Source organism: Saimiri boliviensis, chromosome 17, assembly GCF_048565385.1.
Source record: "Saimiri boliviensis isolate mSaiBol1 chromosome 17, mSaiBol1.pri, whole genome shotgun sequence".
Taxonomy (NCBI): Eukaryota; Metazoa; Chordata; class Mammalia; order Primates; family Cebidae; genus Saimiri; species Saimiri boliviensis.
Genome location: NC_133465.1, coordinates 43511746 through 43533256, shown reverse-complemented (window position 1 = coordinate 43533256; position 21511 = coordinate 43511746). Strand labels below are relative to the sequence as shown.

Below are 21511 nucleotides of genomic sequence, written 5' to 3'. Positions count from 1 at the left end.
GAATAAGATAGGATAGGATATACATAGAAACTATCAATGCGACACAAGTAGTAAGCATTGTTTTCGGAAACCTTATTACACTCTCATGCAAATAGAAGCGTAGTGGTCAGTATGCAAAATGTATTTCTCAGGATGGGTTATTTTTATTTATTTTTATTTTTTTTAACCCATTGCTCTAAGGTGTAGATGTGATCAACCTCGTTTTACTGATGACACGAGGGTCAGGGAGCTTCGGTACCCTGCCTAAGTTACTGGCATGAGTAGGTTTCAAACCCAGGCTGCTCTGCAGCCAGAATGGATTCCCCTCACTAAGCCAGGCAGCCTTCCGAAGTTGTCGGAAGAGACTTGGGAGCAAAGATAAAACTACCCGGGCCAGGCGCGGTGGCTCACGCCTGTAATCCCAGCACTTTAGGAGGCCGAGGCGGATTGATCACCTGGGAAGTCAGGAGTTCGAGACCATCCCTACCAACATGATGAAACCTCGTCTCTAAAACACACACACACACACACACACACACACACACACCCCAAAAAACCTACCCGGATAGTGCCTACCAAGTGCTTTACCTCATTTCGAGGTAAGGGCAAGTAGGGCAGAGGCCAAGCAGTGCATTTTTTTTTTTTTTCCTCTTCAGAAGCGACGCTCTGACTGGCTTAGCCCCGGGAGAGTGCTTCTCAAACTCGAGCGTGCAATTCTGTCCACGGGAGGCCCTTGTTAAAATGCAGATTCTAGGCACGCCCCATGAAGTACCAAGTCGAATTAGAAGAGGCGGCCCGAGGAACCTGCCTTTAGAGCTTCAGATGGTTCAGATGCACACGTTAGGGACTGTGGGCTATGGGGGGCGCCGCAATAACCATGTGAGGATTAACGGGGGCTTAACCGATTGGGAAAATCCCCTCAAAAGCGTCGCGTAACAATCCCAACTCCCACTATGGTGCCGGACCCCAGTGCTTCACTGTACAAAGTCGCCCCTCCCGAGGCGATGACGAGCGAGGAACTAAATAAAAGGTTGGTGGCTTTCCACTCACCAGGAATGGGGTTGAGTGGCAGCCGGCTACTGCCGAAGAGCACGTGAAAACTCCTGCCACACCTGGGAGAGCCTCTACTTAAGGCGCAATGTATATGCTATTTATGAGGCATTTGTGGGCCTCACCCTAAGGACTTCTGATTGGCTTCAGGGCAAATCTATCACTTATCCTTTGGGTTAGAGGTGGGTGGGAGGTCAAACACGACCAATACAAAAGCACTCCTCGGCTAAGCCCCTCCCCTCCCAGCTTCCTGTTGCTGTCCATCAACCACCCAGTAGGCGGGACTTTGAATCCCTTCAATTGGCTGGTGAACATGTCGTTCATTCTTCAATTGCCTTCCGGTTGGTGGGTTCTACCGTCAATCAGTGACATTGCATAGACCTATTGGCCAAGTCAACGTCGCTCTAGACGCCTCTGGCTGATTGGTTAGTAGTGCTGTCGGTCCCCAATGTTCCAAGCGCTTATTGGTCAAGGCTGCCGTCGCTCGGGCGGTGGCGGGCTCCGGGATTGGCGGGTGCTAGGCGGGCGGTGTCAGGCTCTCGGTGGCGGCGGAGGCGGCGGAGGCCAGGGAGGAAGATGTCGTAATGAGCGGTGGGTCCCGGCCGCTGCCGGCGGGGTCTTCCCGGCCCCCAAGGGTCAGGAAGACGGGCAGAGGCCGCGGGGAGGGGGAGCCGAGGCCGGGGGTTCCCCCCTGGGGCCGGGCCTGACGCCGGGGCCCGGCTTCGGGAGGGGCGGGGGAGGGAGGATTCCCGCCCGGAGGAGGAGCGGGGCTGGCCAGCCGGGCGGAGGCACCCGGAAGGGGGCGTTCGACTCCCCGCCCCCTCGGAGCCCGCTGGGCAGGAGGGCGGCGCTTCCGGGGGCCAGCAAGAGGCGCGGGCACCGGGGCGGCCTGGCACCCCTCAGTCGGATGCCGACCCACCTCAAAACTGCTCTCCCGCCTGGGCGGACTATGCCTGAGTCTGCTTCGAGGAGGCAGCCGACAGCCCTCGTGCTCACCCCGTGTCTGAGGGGCCTTCTTGCACTCTTAACTGTAGATGCCCACCAGCGATTTAGGGCTCCCCGGAGTACAGAGAGGGGCGAGGGAACGCTTGAGATCTGGACGCTGTCAACCAGCTGGGCACTGCTGGGCGTCGACGCCAGCCCGGTTACCGATGTATCCTAATCGGGAGATGGTGTCAAGACACGAGGGCACTCCCTGGGCAGATCACCTCTCACTGGGTAGTAGGCAAAAACCTTCCTTTAATGTTTGCACTTGGATCCTTGAGCCTCCAGCTAGATATCTGCCAGCTCTTAGCAGAATTATGAGAAGTTTGGAACTTGTTGCCAGAGCTCCCAGCCTGTTAACTTGACGCCCCGTGGGGGAGACTACTGCAATCCCAAAGCTCAGGTGCAAACTAATCTTAAGGAATTACAGAAGAAATAAAACAGAAACTTGCTCTCTTCCTCAGCACACCTCCATCCCCATTGCTGACTTACGGTTTTCAGCTTCTTACCCATGCTTCTTACGTTTCCTTCTCAGCGGCTTTCTAATTTTAGTTCAAAAGGAACTATGTTTTCTCTGGGCAACTGAGAAACCTGTCCTCACTGCATTCCTTGGTTGTGATTCCAATATCCTGTCATGTTTGTTCCTTAATTAACTTCATCCAAGGGGACTCAGTCTGGCTTTTCTCAGTGCATTCTCCCAAAGTTCTTTCTTCTTCTGAGGTTACTTCTTGTTCACTTATTGTTTCCTAGAGAAAGGTATGAGCCAGTAGATCTGCTTTAAACAATGAATTGACTCAAGTTTCCCGCAGATTTCATTGCAGATGGAAGGACACTGACTGTTTCAAGGTGCACTGGCATGCACTGTCTAAAACTGTTTCATGCTGTACCCCAGAAGGCATTCAGTTTCACAGCGGAGGGCTGTATTGAGGTGGCATTCTGGATTACGATTTTTAGGGTTAGGAGGTTTACAGTGTTGGCCAGCCTCACAGGCTGCAGAGGGAATAATGGTGGAGTCCAGACCGCAGCAGTAATTTCAATTACTAACATAAAGAAACCCATTGTCTGCAATAATGAATATAACTGCAGTGTCTTGTTTTGTTTTAAATTCTTGTGTGTGATGAAGGGGGCGAATCTATCAGACAACCTATCAATTGGGCTGATGATGTCAGTGTTCCAGTGGCTTCTAACAGGCATTAATACCTGTTGGAAATGGATTCTCATTGGCTGGGGCAATTGGTAAGTTTTCTAATTCTAGTTCTTCCTCTTGGTTGTACAGAGGCTTAACCTCTTTGGTTAAAAGCTACTACAAGGCTGGGCGTGGTGGTTCACGCCTGTAATCCCAGCACTTTGGGAGGCCGAGGCGGGTGGATCACGAGATTCTGAGTTTGAGACCAGCCTGGCCCACACGGTGAAACCCTGTCTCTACTAAAAAAATACAAAAATTAGCCGGACATGGTGGCACACGCCTATAATCCCAGCTACTCAGGAGGCTGAGGCAGGAGAATCACTTGAACCCAGGGGGCGGAGGTTGTAGTGAACCAAGATTGTGCCACTGCACTCCAGCCTGGGCAACAGGGTGAGACTCCATCTCAAAAAAAAAAAAAAAAAAAAAAAAAGATTTGGGCAAATGTCTGGGGTAAAGAAACTTTTATTTTCAGCAAGTAGAGTGGTTGGTTCATTTTGATATTTTGGCCTTGAACTTCTTAGTTCTTCCGGTGGTTAATAGCAGCCTTTTAGAGAAGCTGAACAGCCCTTTGCTACAGGTCTGTAGCAGTTCCCAAGCTTACTGTAAGCAAGTACAGTATTTCCCAACCAGGGCCCTTATGAAGACATCTTAAACTTGTTGCAGCCAACCAGTAGACCTTAGTATTTGGCTTTGTTTCAGCAATCCTCTAAATCTTGCCCACTCATATTTCTGTTATAGATACGTAGCATGTTCTTTTCCAAAGACTTATTCCACGCCCCCCCCTTTTCTGTATACACAAAAATTGGAAACCCTGCTTCCAAACATTGAAAAACTGAGGATATTTTGGATCAGGTGGACAATGACTGTGGAATGAAAGATGCAGAGAAACACTGCTTTAAAGGATGTGTAGAGAATTACAAAGTTTAGGGAGTAGCCTGACCGCTTCTGAGTTTACAAGATTTAACCTCATAGTCTGATCTTAAACATTGTGGGCTGCAAACCTGGAGTAAAATCTGTTCAGAGAAGCTTATATACTTTCTTAGAGGTTCATTGGGTGATATGTATGGAGTTTTCCCTTTTTGCAGCTGGCTCAGATTTGTTCCCAGCACCTACAGGCTGAACTAAACCAGTACCTGGTACATCTCTGGGCTGAGAAATGGACATCATTTTGGAATGCATTTGTTGCTTTTTTGCTTATTTCTTTTTGCCTTGCTTTTGTTTTGGATGTTCATGCAACTCCTTATATGGTACTGTCTAGACCTGTTGTAGGAGGAAAAAATGTTCTTTCTCTTTATTTCTTCCCTCATAGAGCTGACACTTAGATCTTTATGTTTCTGAAATATTGTTGAGCGTCTTTTTAAAGATGCTCTTCCTCAATTATCAGCAGATCTTGTTTTGGCTGGCAGCATTCTTAGGAGACCTCAGGGTGGAGGAAGTCTCACTTTTCTGTCAGCAATCTATTGGAGCAAGGTGGAAAGATGAGTGAGGAGGGCAAAAATATGGGACATTTCTTCTTTAAAATAATAGAGGTGCAGTCTCTCTATGCCAGGCTGGTCTCAAACTCCTAGCCTTGAGCCATCCTCTCACCTCAGCCTCCCAAAGTGCTGGGATTACAGGTGTGAGCCACTGTGCCCAGCCAACATGGGACATTTCTAACTCAACGGTACTGTCAGGCCATGTAGGAAAGGGAGTAGAGATTGCCCTTGAGGAGATGCACCCAAGTGGTAGAGTTGTCCTACTTGATAGATTCCAAAATGGAAAATGGATTTTTCTACTGCCTCTGGGGACACCAAAAAAAGAACCTCCACGTGAGTTCAGAGGCAGCACTGGCAGCTTACGGGAAGTCATGGCTTCCACTCCATGTCTAGGAAGCACTTTCAGAATGCTTGGAAGCCACCAATGGCACAGGGGATTACTGTGATTCTTATTAGACTGGGTTGCAGGCTGATGTACTCTTGGGAGATGAGCTCTGCTCAGGAGCAAGGGGGTATGAAAGGGCTGATGTTTCTCTGACTCCCCCAGTGAGCAGTGATATCGAGGCTGTGTGTGTCATAGGACAAGCATACTTGCAGACCCAACTGTTGGAATCCTTCATTGGCATCTCATTCCCTTTGCTGCATTGTGTCTCCATACCACACTTGCTTGCTATACCTAGCTAGAAGCCCTGCCACATTGCAGTGCAGAGGCTTAGCTTACTTGTTTTTGTTGCTAACTGCTCTGAGATACCTGTTTGTCCCTTTGTGGTGATTTAGGCAGTTAGCTGACCTTTCATCTCAATCAAAGGGTAAAAGTGGCTCAGGGGAAGCTAGCAGACAGTAGCTTACACATTTCCAAGTGTCATCTTTCTAGAGCCTCCTCTTTGGGGTTGTCACCTCTCCTATAGGATTTGGTAGAATCACAAAGTGGCCTCCAAGAGAGTGTGAATAGGGAATAAGAGTGAGCAGGCAAGGCCACTTAATCGGAAGCAGAATATTTCTACTCCCAGTTGATAATTGGGAATCTTCTCAGATCAGCCTAGAAGAAAAAAGACCAAGACATTTCCCAGCCTCTAAAAACGTAAATGGTAAGCCAGCTCTGTCATCTCAGGGGAAATGAAATCACTACTCATTCCAGCTGATCCTGGCCCAGGGCTGGGCTCTGTGATCATGCCAGTAATTCCAGCACTTTGGGAGGGTGAGGCGCGCAGATCACTTAAGGTCAGGAGTTCAAGACCAGCCTGGCTAACATGGCGAAACCCCATCTCTACTAAAAATACAAAAATCAGCCAGGTGTGGTGGCACGCGCTTGTAGTCCCAGCTTGAACTTGGGAGGCAGAGGTTGCAATGAGCCTAGAGTGTGCCGTTGCACCCCAGACTGGGTGACAGAGCAAGACTCCATCTCAAAAAAAAAAAAAAACTGATCCTGGCCCAGGATAAATGTGGGGAGTGACTCAAATAAATGTGCCAAAGCACATAATGAAATTCTTTAGGGGAAAAAGTATATCTTGTTTTCTTTTTTCTCCTTTTCTCTAAGAATTCTGAGGGCCAGTATTCTTTGACAAAAAAAACTTAATGCTGTTTCTTGGGCCTGCTTTGATCAGGTTCTCATCACCCTAGGCAGTCCCCCCACCCACTCACTTCCAGAGTCCATTCCAGTACAAAGGGGTGTAACCCAGTCAGGATGCAAACTAGCAAATGACATAGTCACGTTTTGAAAAGAATAATTAAGGGTGGAGACAGACAGGCCTTATTCAAATTCCATTGCCTTCCTTATCTTAACTTTCCCCCAGTGTATGAAGCACTGAAATGCAGTGGTACCTGATGTGGTGATGAGAGGTGTGGGCTTTGTCATTTTTGACCCAGAGCAGGACCGGACTGCACTGGCCCACATGTGAGGTGACTGGTGAGGTTGAGCGTTCCATCAGGGTCTGGCTCAGCTAAATCCAGCTGTGGAGTGGATCCTGGCCTAGTGCCAGGATATGCAAATCTGCAGCTTTTCTCCTTTGGTTGCAATACTCTGTAGGCTCTCCTGCTCTAAAGCCTCCAGGATTTATTCATTCACTTATTCAACAAGTATAGATTATTAAGCACCTACCACGTGCCAGGGACTAGGGGTACATCAGGGAGTAAGGCAGAGAAGTCCCTGCCTTTGAAAGCTTACATCAGTGGGAGACAATGAATAACTAATAGATATTTGTTACACAGTGAGAAGTGCTAAGGAGGCAAAACGATGATAAGGAAAGAGCTGGTGGGGGAGTATCAGTTCACATAGGGTGGTCAGGGAAGGTCTCAATGTTAAGGTTTCATCTGAGTAAAACCCTGAAGGAGTTGGGAGGAGATTGAGCCTTGTTCTATCTCGGGTGAGGGGAAAAGGGTGAGAACTCAAGCAGAGAGAAGAGTAAATGCAGAGGCCTTCAGCTGGGGCCATACTTGGTATGTTCAGAAACAGCAGGGTGCCGGCATGGCTGAAGCAGTGAGAGAGGGAGAATGACAGGGCAGGTCACATGGGCCTTATGTCTCACTGTGGAGACATTAGCTCTTACTTTGAGTGGGAGATGGGATGGTATTGGGGGCCTCCAAGCAGAGGAATAACATGGTTTCATTTAAGTGTGATAGGTCTTACTCTGGAGGTATTGAGAATAGACAGATGGGGTCAAGGTCAGAAGCATAGCTAGGAGGTTTCTCAGTTAATCCATGGGAGACCTGATAGAAACCTGGACTTAGGTGATGACAGAGGAGGTGGTGGAAGCAGTCAGGTTTGGCATATGTTTTGAAGATAGAGCCAAAGTGTTTGCTGTCAAGTGTAGGGTGTGGAAAAAAGATAAGGTCAACTCTCAAGGTTGTAGTGCTGAGCAGCTGGAAGGACGGAGTTACTATTTGTTCACTGCAGTGAGGAATTTTGAAGGAGTCAAAATTCCTTCAAATTGGGAGCACTGTTTGGGGCTAGATTTACAACGTCTATTAATACATCCAAGTGGAAATGTCAGTAGGCAGTTGGATATACAAGTCTGGAGATGGAAATTTGAGAGTCAAAATTACATAGAATCTATATCTTACTGGTTTCTAAACCCACAAGACTAGACAAAATCATCTAGGAAACAGGTGTAGACAGAAGAAAGGTCCTGAGACAGTCCTGGGGCAACCCAATCATTTCGAATTTGAGAGAAGAGAGGAAGAACCAGCAAAGGAGATATGGGAGAAGTTAGCCAGAGAAATAGAAGACCAACTTGGCAAGTGTGTCCTAGAGGCCAAGTGAAGAAAATGTTTCAAGGAAGAAGCAGCCGGTCATGGTGACTCACACCTGTAATCCCAGCACTTTTGGAGGCTGAGGTGGGCAGATCTCTTGAGGTCAGGAGTTGGAGACCAGCCTGGCCAACATGGTGAAACTCTGTCTCTACTAAAAATACAAAAAATTAGCTAGGCGTGGTGACAGATGCCTGTAATACCAGCTACACAGGAGGCTGAGGCAGGAGAATTGCTTGAACCCAAGAGGGGGAGGTTGCAGTGAGCCAAGATCAAAAGGAAGAAGAGCAATCAACTGTCAGAGCAACACAGACGATTTGGTTTAAGAAGTAGCCGTTAGGTTTTTAGCAACGTGGAAGTGTCTGGTGGCATGAACACTTTTGGTGGCATGCATGGGGAAGGCAAGCCTGGCTGGAGCAGGTTTAAGAAAAGCTAGCAGAGAGAAATTAAGGACAGTAGGTATAGGTTACTCTTGTAAGGGGTTTGGCTTGGAGAGAAGGGGAGACATAATGGATCTTAGCTGATGAGGGAAATTTTAACTTCTTGATGAAATTGTGGACACACCTAAGGGTCATTGCCTGAGGCTGGGGGGTCCAAGTTACAGGGAGGGAAGATGGGAGGCTCAGTAAAGGGTTAATGTGGAGATAAGATCTCTATTTCTTACTCACCTTCTTCCTTCGGCCTGTAGCATTAGCAAGCCACTGCCCAGAGTTGTCCTCATTTGATGAAAGTCAGTGAAATTTGTTTCACTGTTATTGGGCTGTTTTACAATGGTTTTTGTTTATTTGTTCGTTTAAAATTTTTATTTATTTTTTTTAAAACATGGTCTTACTGTCACCCAGGCCAGAGCGCAGTGGTGCAAACACAGCTCATGCAGCCTTGACTTCCCAGGCTCAAGCAATCCTCTGGCCTTGGTCTCCTAAGTAGCAGGGACTACAGGCACACACCACCACTTTCAGCAAGTTTGTAAACGTTTTTTGTAGAGATGGCATCTTGTTGTGTTGCCCAGGCTAGTCTTGAACCCTGGCCTCAACTGATCCCTCTGCCTTGGCCTTCCAAAGTGCTGGGATTATAGGTGTGAGCCACTGTGCCAACCTTATAATGGTTTTTGTGATTGCTGAGGTCTGCTTCTCATTGAAATGTTCAGTACAATTTGGAGTCTTTCACTACCGAGGTTGCTGCTCTCTTCATCCAAGTGGATTCTCTTACCCCATTTGTCAGCTTCCTTTGAGGTCCATCTTTGTTCTCTAAAACCAGTCAAGGCATGCTTTTCCCTCACCAGCTCTGAATTCTTCCAGGCCAGGCAACTGGAAAAGCCTGGGCCTAGAAACTGCTTTGTTGGCCTAAGGCCCAGCTGAGCTGACCAAAATAGCCAACCAAAAGACTGTTTGCACAGTGTGAAATTCCTCCAGGGGAAATACCATAGCAGAAGGCTGAGAAAGCCAGAGCCACTATGGCAGGAACCCACAGGCCGAAAAAGCTGAATACTCCCAAGGCCTGAGTTGGAAATCAAGTTCTCTCCAGAAGGAAAACCTTCCTAAAGCCCACTGTTGTCTTTCTGTAGGTGTCTTTTCTTATTTGCTGGGTCTCAACAGTCGCGTCCTCAATGAAAGGACCAGTCGGACAGCCTGTAGCCTGGCGGTCAGGGCTCAGAGGTCTCTTCCTGTTACGTGCTCTCCCCAAGTCAGCCCTAGAAAGACCTGTGGGACAGAGACACACTCCCTGCTCTGTGTTGGTGGGACAGAGCGGAAGGGTGCCTTGGGAAGTATGCACTGGCAGGTGGCAGGGTCACCTGCCCTGGACTTGAGGTGGAGGTCAGGAAAGGCTTTCCCCAAGTGAAAGTATAAATGAGCTCTGAAGGACAGAAGCTGGCCAGGCAAATGGAAGAGTGTGCTTCAGGATCCAAGTGAGACAGGGTGGCGTGTTTTAATTCCAGAAATGAAAAAACTGAAGTGTGTGTTGGGAGAGTTAAAAGGGCAAGAGGTCGGGGGGAGGACCAGGGAGGGACAGCTTGTTTCGGCCTTTATAAGAGCATCAGGGGGCCGGGCGCGGTGGCTCAAGCCTGCAATCCCAGCACTTTGGGAGGCCAAGGCGGGCGGATCACGAGGTCAAGAGATCGAGACCATCCTGGCCAGCATAGTGAAACCCCGTCTCTACTAAAAATAAAAAAAATTAGCTGGGCTTGGTGGCACGTGCCTGTAGTCCCAGCTACTTGGGAAGCTGAGGCGGAAGAATTGCTTGAACCCAGGAGGCGGAGGTTGCAGCGAGCCTAGATTGTGCCACTGCATTCCAGCCTGGCGCCTGGCGACAAAGTAAGACTCTGTCTCCAAAAAAAAAAAAAAAGCATCGGGGAACAATTGAGGGGGTTAATCAGGAGAGTGGCTGGATGGGATCTGCACTTTAAAAAGAGCATTCTGACCAAACTGTGGAGGCTGGCTAAGGGGGAGGCCAGTGGCCAGGAAGCAGTTTTGGAGGCCGTGGGCAGTATCTCAGGTGGATCATGGTGATGAGGGCGGGGAGCCTGGGTACACTACAGGAAGATTACTGTTTATGAGGTGGAATCATAAGGATCTGATGATTGATTGGCAATGAGGGGGATACTCAGGTTTTGTCCTGATTGGAGATACCAGAAGAGAGGCTGTTTTAACCCAGGATATTCATGCAGCCTGTGGGCACTGAAGGTGTCTGTGAACCATGTGCCAGGGTTGGTGTCAGCAGTTCAGTGGTGCAGACAGACATGGCCCATCCTGGGGAGCCCTTGCATACATTAAGCTCATGATTATTTAATGGGTGGTGAGTGTTCCCAAAGGAGTTAACCTCATCTCAGGGGTCCAGAAAGGCCTCTCTTGAGGAAATGGCATACCTGTTACATAATGGGTCTTAAATTATGCTGGGAAAGTAAAACAGCTAGAGACCTGAAGGGTGAGGACTTAGCTAGTGAAGAGAACAGAAAGAATTGTAAGCAAGGAAAGGCAGGTGTAGAGACGAAGATTTTTCAAGGATCTGGAAGAAGGCCTGTGGTGGCCGAGGGTGAGAAAGCTGGGGAAAGAATGGGCAAAGTTGACAGCTCAGTGCTGGAAGTGTCTGTGGCCAGCCCTAGTAGAAGACCCATAGAGGGCTGGATGTACGGGTCCAACACGTGGAGCAGAGACCCAGGCCAGACACAGGCCTATGAGTCCCCAGCCTGTGGAAGGTACATAAAAGTGTGCAAGTAGGCATGGTCACCCAGGGAAAGGGTGCTAGATGAGGAGAAAGAACAGATGTTGGGGAACATCAGTATTTAAGGGGTGGTAAAGGAAGAGAAGCCCACAAGGGGAAAAGGTGGCAGGAGAGGTGGAAGAAAATCCATGGGAATTTCAAGGAGGAGGGACTGGTCAGAGGGTCTGTTGGATTGAGCAGCAAGGAGGTTGCTGGCGACCTGGGCCAAATGCATTGTGAGCACAGTGCCAGGGTGGTCGTCCCAATGCTGCTGGGAAATGAGTGAGTAGGAAAGGAAGGAGGGGACAGCAGGGTGCCAGCAGTTTTTCTACCAAGTTTGGTCAAGTGGGGAGGAAGAGAAGGCCATGCTGGAGGGGACAGGATAGAGGCAGATGATCAATAATACATCAAGAGTCCAGAAACTCAGGGGATGATTTTCTGCTGGTTTTGGGATTCAGTTGGTTTCCAATATGGGAAAGAAATGTTGTGTGTGGTCCCATCAGGCACTGGCAACCCCATCCCCACCCCATGCTGCCTTCAAACCTTGTGTGATGTCATTGGAGTTTTCCTTGGCGCCTAAGAGAAGTCCTGTTGCTTATATAGTAAATCATTGTAAAACTTCACCACCCTAGGGACTATTGGGAAAGTTTTAGCCAACCTAACTTAATGAAAAGTCTGAATGATAAAACTTCGAAAGCAGTGCAGCTTTTTCTTTCAAGAATATGCACTAATCCCACTTACCAATGTTGTTAAGTGTCGATTTCAGTGACCAGATGTAAATTACTGTTAAAAGCAAATGGCACTATTAAAATAGTGGAAGTGGTATAAAACAATTACTCTAAGAGTCCCTTTGCAATCTTTGAACACCATTTAGCCTCACTTTAAATAGTATGAAAGAAAAGTTAAGCACAATTTTTGTCCAAAATATATATTTTAAATATAAGGTTTCAAATTAATGAGATTCTAAAGTGCCTTTGATCATAGTCTTGCAGTTAGGTATCTACACTACCTCTTCTTAACCACTTTTCATTTCCAAACATCAGTGGGAAATACCTCTCTTTTCTCCTTCATGGTTAATCCCAGGAGATAATTCTGTGGTGGCAGGGAGATTGGTCTCTCTTTTGGTTGCCCAGGTCTGCAGCTTGTGGCCATAAAGCTCTGAGTGACACTACGGAAGATACTTAAAAACATTGGCTTGAGCTCTAGAGGAGTATTTCAGGAACCAGCTGGGAAGGAAAATGAAACCAAGCTGAGATGGTGCAACGTCAAGCGCCAGCAGTCTGCAGCTACCTTCAGTAGATTCTGCTTTAACATCCTAACTGAAGAAGCACTCAGAACCCTGCCCAGTATCCAAACAGTTTGCATCCAGGGTAATAAGGACTGATGAAGAAACACTAGGCCAGTTTTAATTTGTCTCATTTCATTTACACTCTGTGCTGATCCCATGTCCCTTCTGTTTTATAATAGAGGATGTCTAAGAGAGTCATTCTCTAATTTTAGCTAAGCAAACCTGAGCCCTGGGGGAGCCTCCTGGGAGAGCCATTGCCTTTCTTTGCAGTTGTGCCAGCAACAAACTTATCTTGTATTTTTATCAGCAACATGGTCTGAGAAGTATAAAAATCTGTTTTTTAAAATTTATTTTAAATTACTTTACTTTCTTCCAGTGAATAAACATCTTTTCTTTTTCTTTCTTTTTTTTTTTTATTTTTTTGAGACGGAGTTTCGCTCTTGTTACCCAGGCTGGAGTGCAATGGCGCGATCTCGGCTCACCGCAACCTCCGCCTCCTGGGTTCAGGCAATTCTCCTGCCTCAGCCTCCTGAGTAGCTGGGATTACAGGCATGAGCCACCATGCCCAGCTAATTTTTTGTATTTTTAGTAGAGACAGGGTTTCACCATGTTGACCAGGATGGTCTCGATCTCTCAACCTCATGATCCACCCGCCTCGGCCTCCCAAAGTGCTGGGATTACAGGCTTGAGCCACCGCGCCCGGCCTCTTTTTTTTTTTTTTTTTTTTTTTGAGACAGAGTCTCACTCTTGTCACCCAGGCTGGAGTGCAGTGGTGCGATCTTAGCTTACTGCAACCTCTGCCTCCCAGGTTCAAGCAATTCTCTTGCCTCAGCCTCCCCAGTAGTTGGGATTACAGTTATGCATCACCACACCCAGCTAATTTTTGTAGTTATAGTAGAGACAGGGTTTTCCTGTGTTGGCCAGGCTGGTCTGGAACCTCTGACCTCAAGTGATCTGCCCGCCTAGGCCTCCCAAAGTGCTGGGATTACAGGCATGAGTCACCATGCCCCGCCATGAATAAAAATCTTAAAGATCATTTGGTCCAACTTCCCACCCCATCTCAACATCCTGACTCCAGCAAGGACACATGTCTTGCCTCTGGTTAAGTGATTCCACAGAAGGGCGAAGATAGTAGTACCTCAGAAGGCAACTCATTTTCATCTTTTGGAACTTCTCTCTTAAGTTAACTGAAATCTGCCTCAGAATGTCCACACAGGAGTCTTGGTTCTACCCTTTGAACCCATTAAAAGTAAATGGCCCTATTAAAAGGCGGAAGTGGCATGCTGGTTACAACGATCACTGCTGTCCTCTGAAAATCCCCCTTTAGGCTGGGTGTGGTGGCTCATGCCTGTAATCCAAGCACTTTGGAGGCCAAGGCGGGTGGATCACCTGAGGTCGGGAGTTCAAGATCAGCCTGACCAACATGGTGAAACCCTGTCTTTATTTAAAAAAGAAAGAAATAAATAAAATCCCCCTTTAAAAATCTCCCTCAGAACAGAACCTGACACTCCAGATGTGGCCCAAGTGTGCAGACTTCAAGGATATTTTTTGTTCTATGACTGAACTTTTAGAAATTCAATCAAAGATTGCAGTAGCCTTTTTGGCAGCCATATCTAGATTGTGCTGTCTCCCATTTAACTTGAGGTCAAAACCACTGGGACTTTTCCACATGGCACTATTAGGCTCTTTCTGCCCTATATGCATGTGATTGGTTCTTTTTTTGTTTTTGAAAGGGAATCTCATTTTGCCACCCAGGCTGGAGTATAGTGGTGCAATCTTGGCTCACTGCAACCTCTACCTCCCTGGTTCAAGTGATTCTCATGCCTCAGCCTCCCAAGTGGCCAGGACTACAGGTGCCGGCCATCACACCCAGACAGAGTTTTGCTCTTGTTGCCCAGCCTGGAGTGCGTGGCACGATCTCAGCTCACCACAGCCTCCGCTTCCTGGGTTCAAGCAATTCTCCTTCCTCAGCCTCCCGAGTAGCTGGGATTACAAGCATGCACCACCATGCCCGGCTAATTTTGTATTTTTAGTAGAGACAGGTTTCTCCATGTTGGTCAGGTAGTTTCAAACTCCTGACCTCAGGTGATCCTCCCACCTCAGTCTCCCAAAGTGCTGGGATTACAGGTGTGAGCCATTGTGCCGGCCATGATTAGTCTTTTTATCTAAGTGCAGGACTTACTAAACCTTTTTTTTTTTTTTTTTTTTTTTTTTAAATATAGAGACAGAGTTTCACCATGTTGCCCAGGCTGGTCTCAAACACCTGAGCTCAAGTGATCTGCTTACATTGGCCTCCCAAAGTGCTGGGATTACAGATGCAAGCCACCGCACTTGGCCAAGACTTATTAAACTTTAAACCCTCTATATGCCTTTAAACCCTCGATGCTGTAATATAAATTATCAAAGCCTTACAGAAATCCCAAAAGGATGACATTACCTTTGTTTTACAGAGGGCACTATGAGGAGGCTAAGAAGGACCGTCCCACTAATGAACCACACAGTTAGAATCTCATTTAGGTATGGAGCCTCATGTTCTTGAACATTATACCTACCAATTTTGAAAGATGTCCTTGAACCCTAGCCATGCACCGTGTTGGTACATGCCTGTAATCCCAGGTACTTAGGAGGCTGAGGCAGAAGAATCACTTGAACCCAGGAAGTGGAGGTTACAGTGAGGCGAGATCACACCATAGCTCTCCAGCCTGGGCAACAGAGCGAGATTCCATCTCACAAAAAAAAAAAAAAAGAAAAAGAAAAAAAGATGTTCTTGTTCTTGAACCTCCTTCCAACTTTTATGAGGTCTGCAAATTACATGCCTGTAATCCCAGCACTTTGGGAGGCTGAGGCAGCCAAGGTCAGGAGTTCGAGACCATTCTGGGCAATGTGATGAAATCTCATCTCTACTAAAAATACAAAAATTAACTAGGCATGATGGTGCATGCCTGTAATCCCAGGTACTTGGGAGGCTGAGGCAGAAGAATCACTTGAACCCAGGAGGTGGAGGTTGCAGTGAGGCAAGATCATACTATAGCTCTCCAGCCTGGGTGACAGGGCGAGATTCCATCTCAAAAAAAAAAAAAAAAAGGTGTTCTTGAACCTCCTTCCAACTTTTGTGATGTCTGCAAATTTTTTTGTTTTCGTTTTTGTTTTGATAGTCTAGCTCTGATACGCAGGTGCGAGTGCAGTGGCACGATCTTGGCTCAGTGTAGCCTCCATCTCACAGGTTCAAGCAATTCTGCTTCAATCTCCCAAGCAGTTGGGACTACAGGCATGCACCACCACACCTGGCTAATTTTTTTGTATTTTTTAGTAGAGACACGATTTCACCATATTGGCCAGGCTGGCCTTGAACTCCTGACTCCAAATGATCCTCCCTCCTCAGCCTCCCAAAGTGCTGGGATTACAGGAGTCAGCCACAGTGCCAAGCCAACATCTGCAAATTTTACTTGTCATCTAGATCTTTGCTAAACTCGGGTGGTGGATATCATTCTAAAGCCTGTTTTCCAGCCTGTAGGATACAGAATCAATTTAGTGGATCACAGCCAGCATTTAAAAAAATGAAATAGAATAGAAAAATATTACAGTCCATCACATTTAATAAGGGAGTTTTGTTTCAGGAAACTTCTGTTGAATGGGCATGGGACAGGAACGTGTGGTGTGTGTATGCATATGCTGGGTCTTGACGCAAATTGTTTTTGTAACTGGTTTGTGATCTGATAGTTTGAACACCACTGGTCTAAAGGAAAAATGGTTTGGGGCTGGCTTCGATTATTTTCATTATAATATTACAACTTAATTTTGTATGAACATGAATCTGTGTGTCAGCTCATTGATCCAGTTCCTATAAAGTTCACCAGTGTATCCACTCGAGGTGGCTCATGACTAATCCCAGCACTTTGGGAGGCTGAGGCAGGAGGATCACCTGAGGTTAGGAATTCAAGACCAGCCTGGCCAACATGGTGAAACCCTGCCTCTACTACAAATATAAAAAATTAGCCATGCATGGTGGCGCATGTCTGTAATCCTAGCTACTTGGGAGGCTGAGGCAGGAGAATCGCTTGAACCCAGGAGGCGGAAGTTGCAGTGAGTTGCAACCCACTGCACTCCAGCCTGGGTGACGAGCAAAAACTCTGTCTCCAAAAAAAACAACAGCAACAAAAAAACAGTTCACATATGTAACTACAAAATTATCAGCATCATTCTGAGAGGGTGATGTTTGACTAAACCCAAATCAAATCATTGCTTTTCTATGTAAGCATGGCACAGACTTGACACTTAGGCTCCTTGAGTTCTGCACACCCATCCTGTAGTGTGCCAGTCAGTGTGACAGAGTCTTCCCACTGCTTCTGAAGCCGTTATCTTTCACTTTGCACAGATGCATTGTGAACTAAATGTCCAGAATGAAGTTGTCCTAATTAGCCCACACAGTTATGGTGGTGCACTTATAAATACATACACAGGCCCTGAAATGTTATGCATCAGTCACCTGATGATCTATGGTGTGTGTGTGTGTGTGTGTGTGTGTGTGTGTGTGTGTGTGTGTGTGTATTTAATTTCTCTTTTTTGAGACCGAGTCTTACTCTGTCACCCAGGCTGGAGTGCAGTGGCATGATCTTGGCTCACTGCAACCTCTGCCTCCCTGGTTCAAGTTATTCTTCTGTCACCTCCCTGGTTCAAGCGATTCTCCTGTCTTAGCATCCTGAGTAGCTGGGATTACAGGCGTGCACCACCATACCCGGCTGATTTTTGTATTTTTAGTAGAGATGGGGTTTCACCAAGTTGATCAGGATGGTCTCAAACTCCTGACCTCATGATCTGCCTGCCTCAGTCTCCCAAAGTGGCATGAGCCACCATGCCTGGGTATGTTCATTTTTAAAAAGGTGATTGGGCTGAGTTTGGTTCATGCCTGTAATCCCAGCACTTTGGGAGGCTGAAGCAGTGGGATTGCTTCAGCCCAGGAGTTTGAGAAAAGCCTGGGCAACATGGTGAAACCCTGTCTCTAGAAAATACACAAAAATTAGCTGGGTGTGGTGGTGTGCACCAGTGGTCCCAGCTACTTGGGGGGGTCAAGGTGGGAGGATCACATGAGCCCAAGAGGCAGAGGTTGCAGTGTACTGAGATCATTGCCACTACACTCCAACCTGGCGACAGAATGAGACTTCATCTCAAGAAAGAAAAAAAAATCATCACAGTGAGAAAACACAGTAATAAAAAGGCCTCTGTGGAGATGCCTGTGAACCCTGGTCTTGAGACCCACCCCAGTTCAATATACTGGTTGACCTTGCCGCAGCAGACTTCTTAGGTGGAGGCTTGCTCAGCTTAGCCCCACACAAACTAGACTATCATATTGCCCAAGTTTCTTCCCTTTTTATTCACAAGAATATTAGGAAAATGTCAGCGAGATGCCTGTTGAAATAAAATACCCTGGTGTATACCATGCTCTTGATGTGTCCATCCAAAACCCTATGTTTTAAGAAACAGATTTGTTCAAGTCTCCCCTCTTCTGGAGTACAGTTTGTGTGGACTTCAGGCCTGGTAACCATTTAAGGCACTGATGTGCTTTCTTACCAGCTCATCAACTATCCAGGGCTTCAGTTTCCACTTCACTTTTTTTTTTTTTATTTTTTTATTTTTTGGAGACAGAGTGTCGCTCTTGTTACCCAGGCTGGAGTGCAATGGCACGATCTCGGCTCACCGCAACCTCCGCCTCCTGGGCTCAGGCAATTCTCCTGCCTCAGCCTCCTGAGTAGCTGGGATTACAGGCACGCGCCACCATGCCCAGCTAATTTTTTGTATTTTTAGTAGAGACGGGGTTTCACCACGTTGACCAGGATGGTCTCGATCTCTCGACCTCGTGATCCACCCGCCTCGGCCTCCCAAAGTGCTGGGATTACAGGCTTGAGCCACCGCGCCCGGCTTTTTTTTTTAAATGGAGATGAAGGTCTTGCTGCATCACTAAAGTAACTGGGACCGCAGGCATGTGCCACCATATCAGGCTAATTTAAAAAAAAATTTTTTTTCTTTTTTTTGAGACAGAGTCTCACTCCGTCACCAGGCGCCAGGCTGAAGTGCAATGGCACAACCTCGGCTCACTGCAGCCTCCGCCTCCTGGGTTCAAGCAATTCTCCTGCCTCAGCCTCCCAAGGAGCTGGGACTCCAGGCACACACTACCATGTCCAGCTAATTTTTTTGTATTTTTAGTAGAGATGAGGTTTCACTACGTTGGCCAGGATGGTCTCGATCTCTTGACCTCATGATCCGCCTGCCTCGGCCTCCCAAAGTGCTGGGATTACAGGTGTGAGCCACCGCGCCCGGCCAATAAATTTTTTGTAGAGATGGGGTCTCCCTGTGTTGCCTAGGCTGGTCTCGAATTCCTGGCCTCAAGCAGTCATCACACTTCACCTTCTCAAAGTGTTGGAATTACAGGCATGAGTCACTGCGCCCAGTGCCTTCACCTTTTCTTTACCTTTCCCCATTTAAGAATTGTTCTTCCAAACAAGAGAAGCCTGAGGCCAGCCAAAATGTGAATGGTTCTGCTTTCCCAATATCTGTCCTGTTTTCCTTTTTTTTTTTTTTTTTTGAAAGAGTCTCACTATGTTGTCCAGGCTGGAGTGCAGTCCTGTTTTCTCAGCTCACTGCAACCTTCACCTCCTGGGTTCAAGCGATTCTCCTGCCTCAGTCTCCCAAGTAGCTGGGATTACAGGCACCTGCCACCATGCCTGGCTAATTTTTTGTATTTTTAGTAGAGACGGGGTTTTGCCATGTTGCCCAGGCTGGTCTCGAACTTCTGAGCTCAGGCAATCTGCCCACCTCAGCCTCCCAAAGTGCTAGGATTACAGGCGTAAACCACCACACCTGGCCCAATACCTATCCTCTTTTTGCCAAATTCCTTAGAAGGACTTAACCCCTGAGCCTTTTTGGTTGAGATGGGGTCTTGCTATGTTATCCAGGCAGGAATGTTGTGGCTGTTCACAAGTGTGATATAGGGCACTGCAGCCTCAAATTCCTGGCCTCAAATGATCCTTCCATCTTAGCCTTCCAAGCCGAATGCACCCTGAGCCTTTTTTCCTTTTTGAGTCTTCAAAGTAATATCCCTCTTATTTCTGTACTTATTCAAATCTGCTTTCCAAAGGTCCAGGATTCAAGTCTGAGTCTACCTGGTGGTTTTTTGTTTTTTTTTTTTTTTTTTTTTTCCTTAGTGATTTATGAACTTTAAGATGGCATAGATTCTTTCTTCTAAAATTCTCATGACTTTCATTTTCCTGATCTTGTGTTTTTTTCTTTTTGAAAATTTTTTATTAGGGACAGGGTCTACCTATGTTGCTTAGGCTTGAACTCCTGGGCTCAAGCAATCTTCCCGCCTCGGCTTCCCAAAGTGCTAGGATTACACGCATGAGCTACTGTACCTGGCCTCTTTTAGATGACTTCAGAGCACAGTAGAGAGTCCCTTCATTACTTCCTCAACCTTATTTTTCTTCCCTTTTTTTTTTTTTTAAGTACAATAGAGTATATTTATCATGGGAAAATGAGAAAATACAGAAAAACAAGGTGCAAATTAAAGTCAAACAAAACTCTACCACTAGGAGATAATGGCTTAGGACTTTTTCCTATTTGGTTATATTCATATATAGAAATATATACACACGGGCCGGGGGCGGTGGCTCATGCCTGTAATCCTGGCACTTTGGGAGGCCAGGTGAGCAGATCACGAAATCAAAAAATCGAGACCATTCTGGCCAACATGGTGAAAGCCTGTCTTTACTGAAAATATAAAAATTAGCTGGGCATGGTGGTGCATGCCTATAGTTCCAGCCACTTGGAAGGCTGAGGCAGGAGAATCACTTAAAACCTGGGAGGCAGAGCTTGCAGTGAATTGAGATCACGCCACTGTACTCCAGCTTGGCAAACAGAACGAGACTCTGTCTCAAAAACAAAAAAAGAAAATATATACGCATTTAAACAAAAATAGAATTTACTCTGTTTTCCTTCTCCTGTTATATCCAGTTAGTCATTAGCTCTACCGAGTCTTGGTTGATGCCTGTGGGCCCATGCCTGTTATACTATGTAAAAGTGTAAATTCACGTAAAGAATTGACCTATGTGTTGTATATGCTGCCTGGGGCCACCACCCTTTGTGGTGAAGGCTGAGCATAAAACATCCAAGACTTGGGAGTGTAGGAGGTATGTCCTCCTTGTCAGAAATCCTGGCTGAGCCATGCTTCCCTGTCAGTTTTGGCATCTGCCTACAGCAGGAGTTTGCAGGAGGCTTGAGTTAGAGCTAGAGGGTTAGCTGGGGAGTTCCCCCTGCTCATCATAGAGGGGTTCCAGGTTAGCTATGAAGAGCCAGCAGTGCCCAGCAGAAAGGGCATAGCTGAGTTACAGAAGAGAGTCCTGGTATAGTCTTGCTTATTTTCATGTTATCCCAGACTGTGGTGGCTGGAGGGGACAGTCCAATGACAGCAGGACTAGCTGTCCTCACAGCCTCAGATGGCTGAGTCTGAGGAGAGGAGAAGGTCATCTTCTGAAATTTGATATAAGGCTGCCAACCTAGGGTGGGGAAGTCTGGGGGAAAGCATGAACTTCCCTTGGAAAAGCAGCAACAAATAGAGGCAAAAAGAAATCTGGCTGGGTGTGATGACTCATGCCTGTAATCCCAGCACTTCGGGAGGCCGGGGCGGGTAGACCACAAGGTCAAGAGAATGAGACCATCCTGCCTAACACGGTGAAACTCCATCTCTACTAAAAACACAAACAATTAGCCAGATGTGGTAGCATACGCCTGTAATCCCAATTACTTGAGAGGCTGAGGCAAGAGAATCGCTTGAACTTGGGAGGCAGAGGTTTCAGTGAGCCAAGATCAAGCCACTGCACTTCATTCTAGGCAACAAGAGCAAAATTCCATCTCAAAAAAAAAGAAAAGAAAATCTGAAGCAAGTGGGCTTGGGTTCTTTTTGGGTATCTTATACATTACTCCATTTCTTTTCTTCCAACAGATTCACAGACCAGCATGGCTGCCACTGCCGCTGTCAGTCCCAGTGGCTACCTGCAGCCTGCCGCCTCCACCACCCAGGCGAGTAGGCAGTGGGCTCTGAGGGCTTGGGGCTGC

The 21511-nt window shown here is 47.0% G+C and overlaps 1 protein-coding gene across 4 annotated transcripts in view; it reads left to right on the top strand.

Moving 5' to 3' along the window:
• Window positions 1-1547: 1547 nt before the first annotated feature.
• The window catches only part of SP2 (Sp2 transcription factor), a 33940-nt gene continuing 13976 nt past the window's right edge, over window positions 1548-21511 (top strand). The window contains exons 1-3 of one of the 4 annotated variants that reach the window (XM_074388644.1): window positions 1548-1620; window positions 3137-3249; window positions 21399-21475. In XM_074388644.1, the coding sequence (XP_074244745.1) occupies window positions 21413-21475 (63 nt within the window). In that variant the 5' untranslated portion in view covers window positions 1548-1620; window positions 3137-3249; window positions 21399-21412. Of the gene's footprint in view, window positions 1621-3136; window positions 3250-12280; window positions 12489-14856; window positions 14924-21398; window positions 21476-21511 lie in introns of those variants that run through there. The other 3 variants (XM_074388645.1, XM_003931214.4, XM_074388646.1) reach the window with 3 other exon arrangements.